Source organism: Galeopterus variegatus, unplaced genomic scaffold (assembly GCF_000696425.1).
Source record: "Galeopterus variegatus unplaced genomic scaffold, G_variegatus-3.0.2 Scaffold597, whole genome shotgun sequence".
In the NCBI taxonomy this organism is placed as follows: domain Eukaryota; kingdom Metazoa; phylum Chordata; class Mammalia; order Dermoptera; family Cynocephalidae; genus Galeopterus; species Galeopterus variegatus.
Genome location: NW_007726708.1, coordinates 300750 through 320606, shown reverse-complemented (window position 1 = coordinate 320606; position 19857 = coordinate 300750). Strand labels below are relative to the sequence as shown.

The 19857-nt window shown below is 39.5% G+C and overlaps 1 protein-coding gene across 1 annotated transcript in view; it reads right to left on the bottom strand.

Annotated features, from left to right (window-relative positions):
• The window catches only part of SAMD3 (sterile alpha motif domain containing 3), a 60029-nt gene extending 42988 nt beyond the window's left edge, over window positions 1-17041 (bottom strand). The window contains exons 1-4 of the mRNA XM_008570362.1: window positions 16997-17041; window positions 15635-15734; window positions 14777-14966; window positions 11235-11348 (exon numbers count right to left, since the gene is read on the bottom strand). Of these exons, the coding sequence (XP_008568584.1) occupies window positions 11235-11348; window positions 14777-14966; window positions 15635-15713 (383 nt within the window). The 5' untranslated portion in view covers window positions 15714-15734; window positions 16997-17041. The remainder of the gene's footprint in view (window positions 1-11234; window positions 11349-14776; window positions 14967-15634; window positions 15735-16996) is intronic.
• Window positions 17042-19857: the final 2816 nt, after the last annotated feature.

Below are 19857 nucleotides of genomic sequence, written 5' to 3'. Positions count from 1 at the left end.
AAGCTTAAGACTCCCAAACTATTGCTGCCTTTTTCCGCCCTTCCCCCCCCCCCCCAACTGAGCTACAGTTTTCTGCTTGGTAAAAACTGTTGCTTCCAATTTAGTTAACTCTCAAATTCAATATAATTTTCTCATTCTCTCTTTATTCATCTTCACAAATAAAACAGGTGGTAGGATTTTCAGATTTTATGGGAAAAAATAAAATTCAAATTCTTAACATCACAAATTTGAATTTCTCATACTTGATAATTAGGCCAATTCATAACATGGTCCAATTTTGTGCGCTATCTTATTATCAGCTACTATCCAATGTGAATTCTCAGATCCAGTCAAGGTACAAGCCTTAATAAATCTCCAACACGTGCTGTTCATGTGTCAGCAGTTGTTCTGGTCACATAGAATGCCCTCGGTTTCTATGATTCTTCTAGACTTATCTTAAGCCTCCTCTTGAGGTCCTTGGGTGAATTCTAACACCCCATGTCCCCACTCTCTTGGCCCTCAGGTGGTCTTCCTCATCAGAAACCTCCATATGGCCTGGTCCAATGCTGGCCCTGTGGGCTCTCAACTGTGTCCTGGCTCCTTAGCTGTTTTGATTTCCCTATGTTCTTGTTGAGAGGAACAGTTTGTGACAAAAATGTTATAGAAAGCATTATGAATGTTTGAGAGAAATATCAAATAGCAAATATTACATTCTATGATAGATATAGTCTTTAGTTTTATAAATGTGTTTTCATGTATAACACTGACATCTTTCAAAAAGAATTTTGTTTTATTACAATAGCCCACCCATGACAAAGGAACCATTGACTTGCAAGGCACCAAGCCAACGTGCCAGTGAAAAGAAGTGCCACATCACTATGCCCTTAAGTTTGAGATACAAAAAACAGTGGGACACAAATACTAGAGGGGCAGATCTGGGAATTGGAATGGAGTCCTCTGGAAACACAAAAGGCACGTAAGAATTAGACTGTAGCTGTGGAGAATTACAAAAAGATCAAACACCACCACCACCCCCCCAAAAAAAAAAAAAAAAAAAAAATCCTCCCAAAGACATTTTCTTCGCATCTCACCAGGCTTCAGCTGCATTCCATGTGGCTTCTTTACAGGACCAAGGGCAGAATTCACATCACACTCAACTGAACTTTGGGTGGCTTTTGGAGTCAAAGTCAGCTCTTGAATCATTCCTGTTGTCCCAAACTTCAGAGCACAAATGACAGCTTTCTGCAAGGGCACCTGCTTGAAGATAATCTGCCTTGTTGAGGCACTATGATGCTTTTCTAGTCTTGTAAAACAGTATTTCTTTCTTGTCCTCAGCAAAAAGAAAGAGGGACAAAAGGAGCACTTTGCTGTTAAGAATAGCCATCCTGGTCGTGGGCTTGTCTTCACATAAAAGTACCACTGGCCTAGCACTCCCATCACCAGAAGAGAAAGCAGTGACAAATGCCATGCTTTCCAGGGACTGAACTGAAAGACTGTGTCCCATGAGTCACTCTATTTTGGCATCCCATTTTCATTTTTATTCTTCTCTACACCCAAGCCTGCAGACTTTATACACCGAGAGAGATATAGATTGGGATGCCCAGTTTTATATTATCAACTCTGAAACTAAATGGCATGTGATCTCAGCCACATCTAAAAGCTTAAATGTTTTTGGAACATAGAAGAAGAAGGGAAAGTTAGGGGAGGCTTAGACATAGGTTTAAAGAATTTTCTGTCCTCTTACCCTAAGACAGAAAAAGATTTTATGGTACACATCTTCAGAATAAGGAACAGACTGTATCAAACTGCAAGTTAAGCAGAAATGTTGCCTGTGTGTTGATAATGCCAGTAACCTGGGAATTACCTGCTTTACTTTACCTTGGCAAAGATTTCCAGTACTAAGTAAACAAAGTAAACAAGAAGTTTGAAAAGCCCAAAAAAGAGAAACATGCCAATGAACAAGGTGAGATGCTATCTTTGAAAACAAACAGTGTCACTGCAAGACGTGCATGGACTATAAAGCAAATGTTGTTTTGTTGCTGTAGGCGATGATGCCCACCACTAATTCAGAAAATGTTTGCTCCACATTCTCAGAATTTTGATGTTTCCTTTTTATTTATGTTTTATAACTCTGGGCTTTCACTTCTGCTAATCAATGAGACTTTCTGAGGAGTGTGGCTTCTGAGATGCATGTGTGAACACATCATCAAGTGCACAGAAGGGGGGAGCTGTGAATGGCGTCAGGCACTGTGTGGTGGGACAGCCAGACAGATGCCTTTCAGACCCTCTGTGCTCTTGGCTGCCAGTGTGAGATTCAAGGACTCAGGAGTCTTTGGAGCCCCAACTAATCAAGAAAAGAAGCAAAAATAAATAAATTGTTTATTTCCCCAGTTCCTCTTGGTATTGACAGAAATGCAGAGTTCCAGAAACTTGGCCTTTATCTTCAAGATTTATGCTTATTACCATGACCTTCACATAAATAGGTCCCACAGAGCTATCACGTCTGATTCCCTCTTTTTCTTTTTTCTGCCTCACTCATACATAAGAAAAAGTAAGGAGACATGACCTACTCATTTGTTGCAAATGGTTCAGTACTACTATTTTGTAGTTCAGAATATCAAAATCTGTTGGCTCAGGGGTGAATGGCTTTAGGGCAGCTTTCTTTTTATCCACCTTCATGCTACCAGACTTTTGGATCCTGACCTCATAGACAATAGCATCTGTCTTTGGGGGGTGGGGCAGGGGTGGAGTAGAAAAGTCATTATTCACATCTGACCCAAGTGCTGGTTTCTTATGCCTCATGTGGCTAAACCTTCAGTGACTTGGTCTCTTCCCAACTCTGTGTTGACTAGGCTATGGTTTGCCAGTCCCTCCACTTCTTGCACTTGTAAGGATTCAAGGTCCCTGATTTATTACTGACTATCACCATGGGCAAGGAACTCAGTGGCTACTGAGGAATGTAGGAAAATGGGCCTTTATACAAAATGGTGAGGCCCTCTCCTTGGGACGCTGTGTTACTGAGCTGTCGTTCAGGCTGACTCCTGTTGGGTGTTCACTTACATGGAATGACAATATGTAAGGTAGTGAGAAGAAGCCTTAGCTTTATCAGAATCTCTATTTTTTTTCATCCCACTAAGTTCTACTGAATAAGCTGTTGGACATGTCCTTCGCAATGCTATCCTCATATTTGTTTTCTCATTTTAGATGATGCTACCACCATCACCAGGTTACACAAGCCAGAAATACGGGAGAAAACTTACCGTCTTGCAAACCTTCCTCTCACCCCTATTAACAAGACCACCAAGTCTTACTGATTTTTTACTTAAATATCCTTTTTATGCCCACTGCTGCTTTCTTAGTTTAGACCTTTGTCATCTCTTGCTCGAACTTTAATGTCTTGATGGGTCCTCTTCCTCCACTCATTTTTCTCCAATTCGTTCTACACATCACTGCCACCCAGTAAATGATGTAAACTACATATACCTGATCAAATCGCTTCATTGCTTGCAGCTCTTTGATTATTCCTTGTAACCTACAGCAGTGGTCCTTCACTCTCATTATGCATTAAAATTAAGTTCTTTTTGGCCTAGTGCCTTGCTACTCAAAGAATGGTCCCAGAACAGCACTGGCAGGGGAATTCAGAACTGCAGACCCCAACCCCTGACGTACTAAATTAGAATCTGAATTTTAACAAGATTCCTGGGTGATTTATAAGTACATTAGAGTTCGAGAGGCACCAGCTTAGGGTATTGGCTTTTTTTTTTTTCATTTAAGTCCCCCAGGTAATCTAATATGCAGTAGAGTTTAAGAAGTGCTGTCCTGCCAATCAGCAAAGAAGTCACCTCCCTATCTCTCCAATAGCAACAATATCTCCCACCATTTCCACCAATCCCACTTTCTCTGCCTCTATCTCTCACATTCCAAAAATACTTACTTATTCCAAACAGAATCCTCCACGCTATTTCAAGTGTTTGTACCTTTGCACATACAGTGAATGTCCTTTTCCTCTGCTGCCCCACTTTCCTTCTGATGAATTTTTAATCATCTTTCAAAAGCCTCCCCCAGTATTTGTGAAGCTTTCCCCCAGAGACCATATCCGCACTCTCATCCCTGACAGTCTTATTTCTTCCTCCCTCTATGCTACTTCTGTACCCTGTGCATTTCAATTTCTGCATTTCTTTCTCAATATTGCAGTTATTCACTTACATATTGGTCTTGCCTACTAGACTGAGTTCCCCAAGGCAAGGACTAAATTGTCACCCGCCTCCCACTGTATCTAAATAATACCTAGCTTATGGTGTAGAGTCAGTAATTTGAACTAAATGAAAGGGGAAAAATAGATTAAAATTAAAATCATGCTTACCTTGGATCTCTCTAAAGAATTCATATTAAATTTAATGGGAAGGGCCAGGAGTCAGAGAGTTATTTATCAGTCCTGTCAGCCCAATTTCCCCTAATTCTGTGGTTCCTGTGTGGCTGGGACCACAGATAACCTCCACTAAAGCAAAGTTTGGTTCTAGCTCAGTGAGTCAATACTCCTCACTTCACTTGGGTCTTGCTCAAATGTCACATAGTAGTCAAAGTTGAAGGGCTTCCTTGGAAACCCCTCTGAAAAGGAGACTTTCTGTTCATTGACACACACACAATACTCACTCCCTGGCCCCCTCCCCCATTTTTTGTGTTACTGGTCTTCATAGCATTTAAACAAATTTATAATGGAATGTTTTCTTTATTTGTTATTTTTCTTCCCCATTAGAATGTGAGCTCTGTGATGTGCGAGGCTTGGTCTGCTTTGCTCCTTACAGTGTCCTCAGTGCCCACAACAGTGCCTGGTGCACAGTAAGCACTCAATAAATATTTGTATATTGCATGAATAAATGAATGAATCCTGACTTAGGTAAGAAATCTTTAGATCAGTATTTCCTAAAGTGTTTTTTGTAATGTTAATAAATACTACACCAAAAAAAGAGTTCTGATTTAAACAAAGTTAAATGAGTTTTCTTACTGTAAGTCCCCTCATAGTCTTCACTACATTACTGTACACTGGGAATCTCTAATCGAGGAACAGAGTTAGCATGTAACACTTCTAATACACAGACCCTTTAGGTGTGAAGTTCTATGCACCCATGTGGTGGGAAGTGGTGGGATGCTGCATTTCACTTTGGATCTTTGTTCCACTGATCTGGGATTCAGCATCTAAATATGACAGTTCATCACCTGTGTTGTCTCTGATGCCCCTCTCAGTGGGAAAGTTCTTGATGCCCCCTCCTCTCATTGTACATGACTGGTTCATAGGACTTGTTTCTGTTTTGTTTTCTACAAAACAATTGGCTGATGGCCCAGGCCTCCTGGGAGGACTGAAGCATCTCCTTCTCTTGCCTGGAGCCCTGAGTCCTGGAGAGGCTTCCAGACACTGCAGTCCTGCCTGTATTACCTGGTGCAAACCCTGCTTCTTCTACTTGAGGACCACTTGTTAGAAATGAGATAAGAATTTTTTGTCTCTTTGAACCCTGAGCTTATTGACTGGCCAAATAATAAAAACAATTACTAAAATTTATAAGTTCCTACTATGTGCCAGGGCCTAAGAATTTTTCATGTATTGACTCATTCTTCTATTCATTTTATAAATGAGAAAAGTAAGGCCCACTGAGGTTATATAACTTGTCCAAGGTCATTCAACAGCATAGCTAAGACTTAAAACTACACTCTTAACTATTTGCTTGTCCTCTACCTCCAGAATGACCAAGCCTGACACTAGCAGGATTGATGTCCTGGTCTAATACCTATACCTGCCCCTGTCCCACCCCACCTGCCATGAATAGCTGTGATTGAACATATGTGGCAGTGGGTCCCAAGATATAACATCTTATCCCAGTGTCCTCCTACAGGGCTCTTGCATTTTTAATTATGGTCACATATATTTGACTCAATTAAGATGAGACCACAGGAAATGCTTAATACATCTATTCCTTCATGTAACAAACATTTGTTGAACACTTACTCTGTGTCAGGCACAAAGGTAAATAAGGCTGGTCCCTGACCACCCACTCCCTTTCCTGTTCAGAGCTCTGGGCCTGCAGAGGACACAGACATGTAGGGATTGAAAAGACTTATCACACATCTGACTGAAGCTTGTACTATTGGAGCCTTAATTGGCCTGGCACACTTCATTGAACCTTCCCTTTATCACATACTGGGATGAGATGCACACACAACTGTGTCACCCCCTTCTCTGAGCTACATGTGTGAATGCACCTGCAAACAATACATCAATATTGTTCAAGATCCATCGACATTTGCCTTACTCGCTGAGCACAGGCAGCAGGATAAGCTCATTCTGCACCATTTCATAGCAGTAGACAAACCAAGAAAAGAAAATTTGTCATTAAAATAATTTTTAAATATGCATGAAACCATGACTAATTTATAATTATGCCCAAAGGCAGAAGCAAAACATCTGCACATATATTTAAAGTTCAGATGAGGTGTCTTTAAAGTAACATTTAGGAAACCACTACCTGTTTATCTGATTTCATGCCTTATTAGGTACTAAAAGAGAAGCAAACAATTTCACATAGGGTATGACAGAATTTGGGTGTGTTTTCCCCCCAAAACTCATGTGGCAATCTGATCCCCAATGTGGCAGCATTGGGAGCTGTTTGAGTCACGGGGACAGATCTTTCATGAATGGATTAATGCTCTCCCTGGAGGGTGGGGGCCCTGAGTGAGTTCTCACTTTATAAGTTCCCATGTGAGCTGGCTGTTTAAAAGACCCTGGCACCTTCTCTGTCTCTCTTGCTTCCTCCCACCATGTGATCTGCAAGTACCCGCTGGCTGCCTGCCACTTTCCTCCGTAAGTAGAAGCAGCCTGAATCCCACACCAGATACAGCTGTCCCAGAATCATAAGGCAAATAAACACCCATTCTTTATAAATTACCCAGTTTCAGGTATTCTGTTATAGCAACACAAAATGGACTAATTTATGGTAGATAAAAAACAAGAATAAAATTGCAAAGAAATCTCCTCCAAAAGGATCACCAAAGGGTGATGAGAATGGAAGCTAATAATCCCTTCATCCAGAAAAGGCATTTAAGCAACTCAGTAAAGAGCACAGTGTCACCTGTTACTGAAGAAAACTGTGTTGTACCACAGCACCCTAGTGTTTCCTTGGGACACACACACCTCATTTTCACTACTGCTAGAGACTTTTCAAGAGCCAAAGGAGTCAGGGCTTGAATCCAGCGTGTGAGAACCCCAAACTAGCACATGTTCCGCCACCTCCCCCCACTTCTTGCAAGCAGTTGGCTTCCCAAAATCCCTATGACCAAACACCTTTAGCTTTCTAGTCTGTTATGGGTGAATGGCTTATAAACCCTTGGAGTTTGGCTCTGTTAAAAAAATTACCATATTTAGTATGGATTGTGTCAAAAAATCTAAAAAGAAATTGATACTACCCTTTTTTTTTTTTTTTAAAGATGACCAGTAAGGGGATTTTAACCCTTGACTTGGTGTTGTCAGCACCACGCTCACCCAATGAGCAAACCGGCCATCCCTATATGGGATCCGAACCCGTGGCCTTGGTGTTATCAGCACCACGCTCTCCCAAGTAAGCCACGGACCGACCCCGAAATTGATACTATTCAAATACTTATCCTGTCCCATGAAAATATATTCAGTCTTGCAATGGCTCACATATCCTAAGTCAATTTTAAAACTCCTATTGAGTATCTGTGTGCCAGGGGCTGAGCTAAATGCTGGGCTTATAATGCCAGAAAGGTTATAGACTTTGTCCTTGAGGTGCTTTCTGTCTAATGAGGGAATACAGACTTTAAGTGATCAATTTCATTACCTAGTTTTACAGGTAAAGCAAGAGATACATAGAGGTTACTATACATAGAAGAAGGGCTCCTTGCCTGGCCTGGAATGTCACTGGAGGCTTGCTAGGGAAGGATTTGGAGTAGGATTTAAAAGATGAGCAGGTCATAGGTAGGTGAGGAAGGGAACAAGACAGCTTGACACAAAAGTCAGGCAATAGGCCCTTAATCAATAACTGATGAATGAACAGTGCCCTAAGCAGAGGGGCAAAAGGATCAAGGGTGGCTCCAACGATTTTGGCTCACACGGCTGGGTGGTAGAGCCACTATCTGAGATTGCAGGGGAAAGATTCTCTGTCCCACCCCAACCCACAGCCCTGGATAAAAGGCAGGACCAGAAGGGAAATATTTGAAATAGGTATCTCCGCCCTGCCCATGTCTACCCCTTCCCCCAAAGCTGACTGCCCAAGAGGGGACACCTGATCCATGCCGGTCCTGTTTCTTTTCCTTAGAAACTTGAACTAGGCAATATGGAAAGACTGAGTCAGTTGGCTGGGAGTACCTGAGCTGTTTCCAGGGAGAGTTTCCTCTGGAGTTGGGCTATGGCAAGGCAGTCATATGCCAGACAGTCTGAGAGGAACAGAACAGCAGGATAAATCTGTCCTTGTAGGTGGAAGCAAGGGAATAAGGCAGACTGGGGAGCAGAGCAGAGACAGAGAGGGCCATCACATGGCCCTGTAAGAAAAGGAGAGACAGCTTCACCCCTGGCTGTCCAGCACTGGTGTCTTCATGCCTAGGGAACTTACGTGTTCTGCCCTTGGATGCTGCAAAATGCTATTTTTACACCCAAAACTCCCCTTGTGTTTAGTTTGAGTTGATTTTTGTTGCTTACACTCACATGTATACTAAATCAGATGAGTTCATTTTTAGACATGTTAACTCTGAAGTGTGCAGAGATTGGCAGCAGATGGCAAATATACAAGTCCAGGGCGCAGGAGAGACTTTATGATTAGATATGGGAATATAGGTTCTGGTTTCAAAACCCTCCTATTTCTCTCAATTTCTAAGCCAGTCCTATTTTCTCTCCCCCTTGCCAGGTGCTATAAAGAAGTTATACCTGTTCTCCAATGTTCACTGCAGCACTATTTACAATAGCTAAGAGTTGGAACCAGCCCAAATGTCCATCATCAGATGAGTGGATATGGAAATGTGGTATATCTACACAATGGAATACTACTCTGCTATAAAAAATAAATGAAATACTACCATTTGCAGCAACATGGATGGACCTAGAGAGAATTGTATTAAGTGAAATGAGTCAGGCACAGAAAGAGAAATATCACATGTTCTCACTTATTTGTGGGAGCTAAAAATAAATAAATAAATACACAAATAAACTGGGGGGATGGAAGAAGACACAACAATGACAATTCCTTGAAGTTGATACGACAAGGGAACAGATATGGTTGTTGGGAGGGAGGGGGAGAGGGAGGATGGAGGGAGGTTTCAGTAATGGGCCACAATTATCAACCACATTGTATGTTGACAAAATAAAACTAAAAAAAAAAATGAGAGAGAGAGAAATATCAGGAAACATGGGGCGTTCCTCTGACCAGCCATGTGAAAAAATGGGAATAATAATCCTGCCTTTCCAGTATTTCAGGACCATTACGAGGATGGAATGTCATCAGAGGACTCAGGAAAGAGAAAAGACCCACAAGTAGAGAAGGTTGCCTCTTCATCTCCCTCTGGCAGCAGGTAGGGAGAGAAGAAGAGTACTAAGTAAAGTAGGAACAGCACTTGGAGCAGGGCTGGAGGAACGGCTGTCCATGGAGCACCTTCCACGTGCTTCCACTCTGCTTAGCACTCGGCAGGGTGTATCAATTTTTAACGTTCACAAAAGCACCATGAGAAAGTATTATTATAATTCCCATTTTGCAGACGAGGATACTGAGATACAGTGGTGCTAGGGTAGGTACCGCTGGGATTAATCATATTCTGCCTGCTTCTATTCACACTCAGTTATGGGAAGGACTGGCTGCATCTAGCAGCTTCCTGTTGGAAGGGGTAGTTGCAAACACATGGCTGACTTCGTGTGCCTGGAGCCACATCACATGAAAGCCCTAGGAATCAGCAAGCCCCCATGAGCAGAAAGGAGGGGAATGTGGCCACCTTCCCAACCATAGTTCAAAACAAGGGCACTGCTTGCCCCCCTGGAACATCCCCCTCTGCCTTCTTGCTCACAACTCCAAACGGGAGTCAGTGATGTGAAGGAAGATGGGCGCTAACAGTGGGAGATCTTGAAGAGCTGAGGCCTTTGAGCCAGGGCTGGGGGTGCGAGGGTGAAAAGAGAAGAGAGAGGGCAGCCAGGCGCTGAAGCCACGTGCAGGAGCTCCGTCGGCACAGGGCTGCTCTCCCTGCACACAGGAGGCTGCCAGCACCTCGCAGGCCTGGGCTGAGGCTGTAGCCCTCAGTCCCAAGCTCTCACCCTGATGGTGGTGGAGCCTGTGCTGAGGTGACAACAAAAAGCTCATTCAAGCAAACTAGCAAGAAACCCTTCACTTCTTTAAATCTTGGTGTTGCTCATTTACAAGGAAGAGAGAATAATGCCCACCTTGCAGGACCACTGGGTCGACTAAGTGAAATGATAATATAAAGGGTTTATGAAAACACCCTCGCTGAGCTATCGCCTAACTATCTTCTCTGTGCAAGATGGCAGTCTTGGCTTTCAATGATAGTACATTTAAGGAAAAGAATTTGCTCATTAGTGACTGAGGACAACATGTGTTATGAGTGACGGACGCATGGATCACCTGGGTTGGGTGGCCGTGGAATGCTCCAGAGGCTGCCGTGGAATGCTCCAGAGGCTGCCGTGGAATGCTCCAGAGGCTGCCATGGCTCCTGTACCACATCTTACCTACCATGCCCTCATGGTCTAAGCACCACGTTCCTATGTGTGCTTCTCTAAGTCTACAGAGAAATTGAAATATTACACCATATAAAATCCAGTGTAGGAACATGAAGGAAATGCTTACCAAAACAGTGCCTCTATCAGGAACAATCAAGTTAAAGTAACAAATCCAAAATTCGGAACAAAAAGACCCTTCCAAAGGCACATTCTATAGAACATTATTCACTGTACAAATTCCATCTTTGTGGTTACTGCTGATCCCCCCAGACAGTTTATGACAGATAAATCTGCCTTTTCCTTAAGAATATATACTTGAAAGAATGTATAATATCATTTCAAAACTTTGCTTTTCCAATACAAAGATCAGAAAATTTAACCCTTACCTTTTACAAAATATCTTTATCCCTTGATAAAATTCCCTTCCCGGAAAACAAGTTTCAAATTAGAAATATATTTAAACACATGAAATCTCAAAACATAAAGAATATTATCAGTTGGCTTTTAAAATGTCTTAAAGTTGGCATCCCACCTCTGTTTTAATACTCTTTGGTCAATTAGTCCATTGTCAAGGTTTTCAGCTGGATAGAAAGATGTCATCTGTTCCCCGTGGCTGGCTGGACTGAACGACTGTTCATCCCTGTAACTAAGAAATAAGAGTGGGTCAGGGGCTATTCAACAGGAGTCTTAGCCACTGATCTCCCTGAGGCTCTGAGAGTAGAGCTCAGCCCATAGTAAACATTATAATCTGTGTCTGCTTCCAAGGTCCACGTCAGATTTATGACTAAGAGAACTGAAAGCAGGACTCTCTGGAGTCATCTCATTCAGTGGTTCATATATCTAGGAGGTAGACTAATGTCAGTTCAAAACACTGTTTTTACCAATCTGTCGTATTTTTAAACGGTGTGAAGATAATTCCTTCCTTTATGAAATGATGGTGATAATAGAATGTACCTTTTTCATTTAATATTCTTATTTGGCAAAATGAAATGATGAACTCTGACAAATCCCTCCTCCACTCCCTGACGTGTTTGAAGGCATTTTATTATCTGTGAAATCTCCTGATCTTATAACCACACTCCACCAACTCCTTCATTTCCCAAGCGATGCAACTGAAGTCCAGAAGGGAAGACAACTTGCTCATGGCCACAGGCTATTCATTAGCAGTGCCAAGACTGGAACTCAGTTTTCCCAACTTCCTGTCCAGCGATTTTTCTACCAGCTTCAATAAGAACAACCACCAAAAAGCAACAGCAAATAGTCTCTCCTATTGCGTATTCCTATCATTTTCTTAGGTCTAAATAGGATGCCAAATATCCTGCCCAGATGTGGCTTACAAATCCTTTTCAAAATAACATACCAGGCAACCATTAGCTATTAAATAGAATTTGCACTCAAGTTGCAACCCATCTGCTATTGTAGGAGTAAGCAGGACTGAAGCCATGTTGGAACCCAAAACAGCATGGGCTTTAGAGAAGAAAAAGATTTTTTCTTATGAATTTCTCTGAGTTCCCTCTTTTCCCACGGTTACTCGATATTTTGAACCTTGGTTATGGGACAAGATGACATTATTTACATAAAGGTAAAGCTGTTTTCCAGTCTGCCTGGAGTTGCAAACTTGTCGTGAGTCATGCACTATCCAGACCCTGAGAAACCAAGGAAGACATCAATAAATGTGGATTCCACCCTGAAGCAAATCAAAATCCTGCAGGGCCCTGAGATAACGCCAAGGATGAGAACAGAAGCCAGAAAGAGCCTTGGCGAGACTTTGCACCCGGCTTCTTGCACAGAGCACCCATTGCTCATATCCCCTTCTCTCCTGCCTTTCTCTTCTCACATTCCATTCCCTCAATCCCCTCTTAAAAAACCCATCAGTAAAACTGAGCTTTGAGATGGGTTAGTCTACCATCTCCTTCAGGTTACTGGTCCTGAATAAAGCTGGCTTCCATGTTATCACCAACATTTGACTTTTGAGTCTTTGTTTGGGTGCCAGGCAGCAGGACTTGGGTTCAGTAACACTATCTTTGATTTAGGATGCCATTACAGACTCTGTAGAAGGGGCCTAAAGCATCATTTATTCTACCTACTTCATTTTACAGTTGAAGAAGCTAAAACTAAAAAAAAGCCAAAAAATCTCCAAGGTTAGATGAGCAGCTAATATAGTAGGGCTTTGAAATCAAGTATTTTGATACCTATCTTCAGGGTTCTTTTTTTACACTGTTTCCTATCTTTATTAAGCACTTTCTAAAAGGGTTTAATTAAGTAGCATGTTCTCATGCTTCTTTCTATTATCATTCCTACGTGACAATCTATTTGTCAAGTAACAACACATTAGACAAACATATTTGACAATAAGCAAATATAACTAATAAGCATTTTCATCTTGCATGCAGTTATGGTTTTACACCAGAAAAATTTAACCTAAATACAAGACAACACAATCCTTAAAGTAAGTAAACTGCTTACTGGGTAAGGTAAAAAGCTCCCACTCATAAATCCCTAGATAAGTGGTGTGTTCCCAGTCTTGGCTACATTTGAAACCAGCTTTCTTAACCAGTTTAACAAAGCTTCATATTTAACAGAGGACTGTTTTGGTCTGGGAGAGGGAGGAGAGATTTGCTCAAAGATTATGATCCTCCTAACATCAGTGTGAATTAACAAGGAGTTAAGTACATATTACTTTCACAATGACCAGATGAAGAAACCGGAATGCCAACATTGAATATAATCAATTCAAGTCAGTGGTAGAACCAGGAATGAAGCCCAGGTTTCCTGGCAGTGCAGCCCATTCTCATTTACTAGAGAACATTATAAACTGATTTGCAGTGGAAACAAGGCTGCCTGTTTCTTTTAAGCTGTGCTTAAGGCAGTATCAAGATTCTGGTCAATTGAAGGGAGCTCCCAGCTCAGAAGTCCTACTCATCTGAAAGTGCCCAGAAATTACTTTGAGCTCTATTTGAGGTTCACACCCTCCATTTGCTGGAACGAAAGTAAAAGTTTGCAATGGGACCTTCATCAAAAGTCACATATCCAAGAATGTGCTTTTACATAGATATGTCAAAACAATGTTTAGGAGAAATCCTTCAAGTAAATCAGTTGGTAGAATTTTCAGTTCAACTGTAGACCATCCCCTCAAAGCTACCTACCTCCCTCCATGTCCCAAATATCCCAATAGTCTAGAAATCAAATTACTTAAGCCAGTTCTCTCTAACAGAGAGAGAAATTTTAATTGCTTATAAAGAGAAAGAGAGAAATCTATGTTGTCGTAGATCTAATCTTAGAAAGTTAAAGTGAAAACATAGAATGGATTTTATCAAACATCACAATCTTATTTTTAAAATTAATGAATAATTGGTCTGCAGGAAATATTTAACCTTGCAAAAGTCATGAATATTAGAATGCCTGAAATGATCCTGGGGCATAGATTTGCAAAATGAAATTTTTAATTTTATAAATCCTGTTGTTATTCCTGCCTGAACCTCAGAGCTTTTATCTGCCGCCACAAATTTTTCTATATGATTTTTGTGGGGTGCTATCATAATGTTCATTAGTCTAAGGACACTCTTTTAAAGAGTTAGAAAACTCATTGTGGCAAGAGTGTCTAGCAAATTATATTGTGAAGGCCTCTACAGGAGAGTATATATTAGTTACTATAAGGAATTCCAGGCGAATAAATAAATAGTTTTGGAAAAAGCAAAGGATTATCCAAAGATGCTTTTCCCAAGCCCTAATTTTAAAAACCTGAGCTGCAGGAGTTAATTTCTACTTGTGTTATACAGACCTTTCAACTGCTTGTTCCACAGGATTTTATATAGGAACTCCCCACTTACAGGACTTCCTTACAGATTGGAGTCAGTGTTTTAAAAAGTCAATGTTTAAAAAAAAAAAAGTATCTTGATTCACAGTATTTTCCGAAGAGTAATTTGCTTAAATATTAGAAACACTATACACACAATCTAGATGAAAATGATTACAGCTTTCAAAGAGCTTTAAACCACAAATGTCATCATTGGGAAATAGTCATCACTGGGAAAGCAAAGAATCAAAAATAAGGCCATTCATGAACATACTCACTCCAGGGCTGCGTCTGTTTGCGTGGTCGGTGCTATCTCTCTGGGGCTTCCAGGGGACTTCAGTCCTTGACTGTTCTGCTTATATTTTTTAATTAAATCCATCAGAACAGCTTGGTGCCCAATTTTCTTCACCAATTGCTGAACCATCCGATCATTAAGTGCTAGAAGCGCAGCCCCACTTACTTCTTCCTCTGGAAAAAAAAAAAAAAGAAAAAAATAGTGTCTATATGGCTTCTCAGCAAAACACTGTAAAACACAGGGCCTCTAAAGATGCAAAATTATTCATGATGTTAAAAGGATCCTCTTAACTTGTCATCTTCAGTTATAAAATTATCCGTATTTTTGACAAAGATAGAACTCTGATCTTGCATAATTCCAAATCCATGTCTGTTCCTAAGAAATTAACAGAACATGGAGTCACAATAAAAACTTTTATTTCCACATAAATGCCCTCCCCCATTCTAGTTCTCTCTAACAGGCATTTTTTAATAAGGAAAAAAATTTTTTCTTGAGAAATTATTTTTAGTAATACCTCCTAGCCAATATTCAATACTTGTAAACCAAACACTTCCCAAAACACATGCTGTATTATTTAAGAACAAAAGCAATATCAAATGCATATATCAAACATGTATTTTAAAATACCCTCAAGACTTAATTTTGTTTCAGTTCTTTTTAGCTTCAAATGGAGACTGTACTATAGTCAATAAAGAAATGAAAAGTTCTCCACTGTAGCAACTCCACATGTACACGGACATGCACACAGATATTTTGCAACACAAGTAATTTTCAATAACACAGGACATTCACAATATCTAGGCTGTTCAATTAAAACTTTTTAAAAGTGTAAACAACTCACCTTGAAACCTATGAACTAACTCTCCTAAGTTTTTCTCCACCAACCAACTGCAGACCTGATCAACTGACCAAGTTTCCATTGCTGTATCCCGCTAATACACCTGTAGAGTAAAAGGTCAGAGGAGGATTCTCCAGCTTTTCTTTCTGATTGTTGTTCTTTAATTTTTTTTAATTAGCTCATTCCTTTGCTAGACTCCTTCTTACTCTCAATATTAAATTTTTAAAAAATTACTCTTTTTATAATATAAACTTAAAAGTTGCTAGTAAAACAAATACTCATGATAAAAACAAGACTGTTTTAACCTATTTCCTAAGTCTCATTTCTCAAATTTCTGCACCTTCTCCTACTTTTTTTCCACAGGCATCCCTCAGCTTTACCAGCAGACAGCCAGAGACGTACAGTGGTACCCAATCCTGTACCATTAACACCCAGGTTTCTTCACAAAGAAAAGAAAGGTGTGAAATTCACCACTACCAGGCTCATCAGGAAGTGGTTGACATTTACAAAAGGGGTGGGCAAGGGAGGAAAGGAGGAAGGATCAGATAAAAGCCTGACAGAGATACTTAGTAAACCAAGACTGGTTAACCCCTTGCTGCCCACAGCTAGAAAAGAGAGCTTGTGACTGCTTCTCACTGCTTTGGTTTGGCAAGAGGAGGAAACAGGAGCAAAATTTCTCAGGAGAATCTGAAAGTTTCTGTCCTTCCTTCCAATAATACTCTTACATATCCCATTCAGTTCTAGAACTTTATTGAACACCGTTATGGTTGGTAAAGTAACTAGGATAAATTAGCATATTGAAAACCTTTTTTACTTAGTTGGGCAGATTCAAAATCAGAAAATAATTAAATATGTTAGTTGTCTAAGTGAAAGAACTGTGCACAGAGTTTGCAGGATATATTCTTTAATTATTCGTATATTTTTGCCTGCCACTGTTCTGCAACCACTTAGAAAACTTAAAATAAGTATACCAATTTCAATAATTTTTCTTATTTCCCTTAGGACAGCTCATTCTCTGTTTTTATAATTCAATCCAAAGGACTTCTAATAGATGGAGGAAGGAGGTACTGATAAAAACTTCAAACATTTTAAGCTTTTAACATTTTGATTTCAACTTTCAATCTAAATGCTATAGATTTACTTGTATAGTAAGATACCAACTATTCTATAAAGACAGAGGAAAAAGCTACTCTTGTAGAAATAAAATTATAAGAAAAGATAAAGATATTTATTAGATCATGCATTTAAATTTTATTGCTGGAAGTTCTAAAATAAATGCTATTGTGTTTTTAATTTTTGTGTATTTAAATAAGTTACAATTACCAACATCACAGTCAGAATGGTAGAAAGAGAAAAGATGATTACCTTTCATATTCACAATTTGAAAAGATAGCCTTCAAAAATAATTTCCTAGAAAACAAGTATACTTCAAACTAATAAGCTCAAAAGTATTCACAAACACCAACCTGAAAAACTGAAAACAAGGGTTAAATATAGAAGAAATACCTTTCTGAATTGCAGCAGTGGATTTAATTTGCTATGACAAACAGTAGCCACAGAACTCCTCCTCTAGGCTAAGCAGCAATAGCAGGGTGTGAAAAGTCATTATTTGCGAGACTCTGGTGTAAATTAAAAATCACACCTTTCTGTCACACTTCTGGCTTCCTTGTGAAGAATAAGACTTAGAAAAAAATAGGGGAAAAAAATCTCTAAACTCCAAGATTAAAAGGTATGCAGAGCAGAAAGTACTGCCTTGCAGCCATCGATGGATAAAAAGAAATTTGAAAATAAAATGAGTACATGGAAATGTTCACATTTTTTAAAATTTGCAGAACTTACCCCAATTCTAGTTCTGGGAAAAACAAAGCAGTTATGAAATTATGACCTTATACAAACAAAATAAAATAAAATAGCATAGTTTTTGCCCATTCATTTTTCTAAATATTTAAGAAAATAAAATAATATCACAAATAATATCACTGCCTAGACAATGTCACATCTTTAAGTGGCAACCTTACAACTTCCTCTCACATAAATAATGGATATGTTATTTAGGATCTTTGACACTGTGAAAGAATAAACAATATGTCAAATGAGAAAAGATGTATCTGGTAGTTTTACTCCAAGTTTCAGATACCTCTGAAAAGATTTCAAAATGTGAAGGCAAGTATTATCTTTAAATATTTTATGACATAATAATAAAAAATAAATAAGAAGAATTAATAATAATAATATGTGAATGTTCCAGCAAACCATTCTCATTATTTGATTAAATTATACCTTAATAAAAGAAATTTTTATTAAATATTAAAGTGTCTCATCTAACTAAAGCCAGGAAAAGGTAAGACTTTAACTAAAGTACTCTAAAATAGACAGTTTTTATTTAATACATTTGTTGAAACTCCAAGATAACAGGAAGATAATAGGGCAAACTGCTGTGAATGTGATTTATAATCTTCAGGGGCAATGTAACATATACAAAGATCAACTACAAAGAAGCATTTTTAAAGAAAATATGAAAACATTTAACCACTTTTCTTTCTGTATGCACTTTTATTTTTATTTCCTTGAAATTTTTTTTTTTTTTTTTTTGTGACTGGTAGGGGGATCGCAACCCTTGGCTTGGTGTCGCCTGCACCGCGCTCAGCCAGTGAGCGCACCGGCCATCCCTATATAGGATCCGAACCTGCAGCAGGAGCGCCACTGCGCTCCCAGTGCCGCACTCTCCCGAGTGTGCCATGGGGCCGGCCCTTCCCTGAAATTTTAAAGTGGAGACAATAAAAAGATTCCTAAAAGCTTTGCTGGCAACAAATGCTTTTTCTTGGATCAATATCTCATCCTGCCCTGGGAAAGAGCATCTCCTACCATGGCTGCACTTGAACAGAAGAGCCATTTAGCAAAAATGAGGTCCTGCTGGTGAGAACAAGGGAAAACTGAGGGACAGAAATAGAGATATGCCTGTCCCATAGGACAATGTCCAGGCAATTCTGTTGGGTAGCAGCCTGGCTACGATATGAGGCAATGGTGTCATGATAGTCCAGTGGAGCAAAACATTTCATCCACTTTGGACAATGTTCATTCCCACCATTACCAGACCAAGTTGAATGAAAACTGGAATAGTCAACTAAAATACTGTGCATACTTTAGTCATCAAGATGTTTACTGCCGAGATAGCCCAGAGCTGGGTGAATGTTGATACACTAAAGAAGTTAGATGCTTTACCGGCAAGATAAGACACATAGATAAGCAGAATATAATTTAGAGCCAATTATGATTGGTGCTTTAGAAAGCATTGTGGGGCTGGATTTTTCCACAGTCTCCTGGAAATGAATGAATTTTGATTTGGATTCTGAATGAAAGAGTTTAGATAGTGAAGGAGCTGAAAAAAACAGAATCAATATAATGAACTGAAAGTAAAAAGCCAGAAATAACAGGTCATAATTTGGGACTTGAAATTGGACCACATTGCCTGAAATGGTGATCAGGTAGTAGAGAATAACAGGAGACAGGATCTGAAGATCACTAAAGAGCCTGGAAAATTGAGCTAAGAGTATATAGATATACTTAAGCTTGGGAGGGTAGTTAAACTGATAGTATGTTCCATGCTTCAGGAAGTTTATTTAGGCAGCTGAGTCTGATAAATAGCAGGAAAAGATTCTTTCTTGAAGTAAATTGTGTATGAGATGGAAGGGTTTAGCCTTCACTAAAATTCATATATGCACCGATTTTCCATCATTTTAGAAAACATAGATGTTTATATTAATCTCTTAAGCACTTTTGGAAATAAAACTTTTAATTTTTTTCATACATCATGGTCAGAAAGGGAGTGAGATCTAAAAAGCTAGCATACAGGAAGCAAATGAAACTTACCAAAAGGAGCTGTCAATATCCATTAAGCTGGACCATATGTAATTGCTATTTTTCTGCATACAAGAGTTTAAGATCAGTAATTTCTTATCGTTGAATCTGCTGATTAACATCTTGATTCTGTGAAAACAGTCTTTGTTGGTTCTTTCTCTCCAGTAAAACTTATGAGAGGTGTCTATAATTTATACCAACCACCCCCAGGAAATTTGAGGAAGAGGAGAGGTGGTAGGTAGTATAACAGTAACTTAAATTTTATATTTTTACATTTACCAAAAAACTAAAGAGCAATTTATCTGGAATGTTTCATTAAATTAATGAGCAAAAATAACAATTAGTCATAGTCCCAGGTCTTTGGGGAC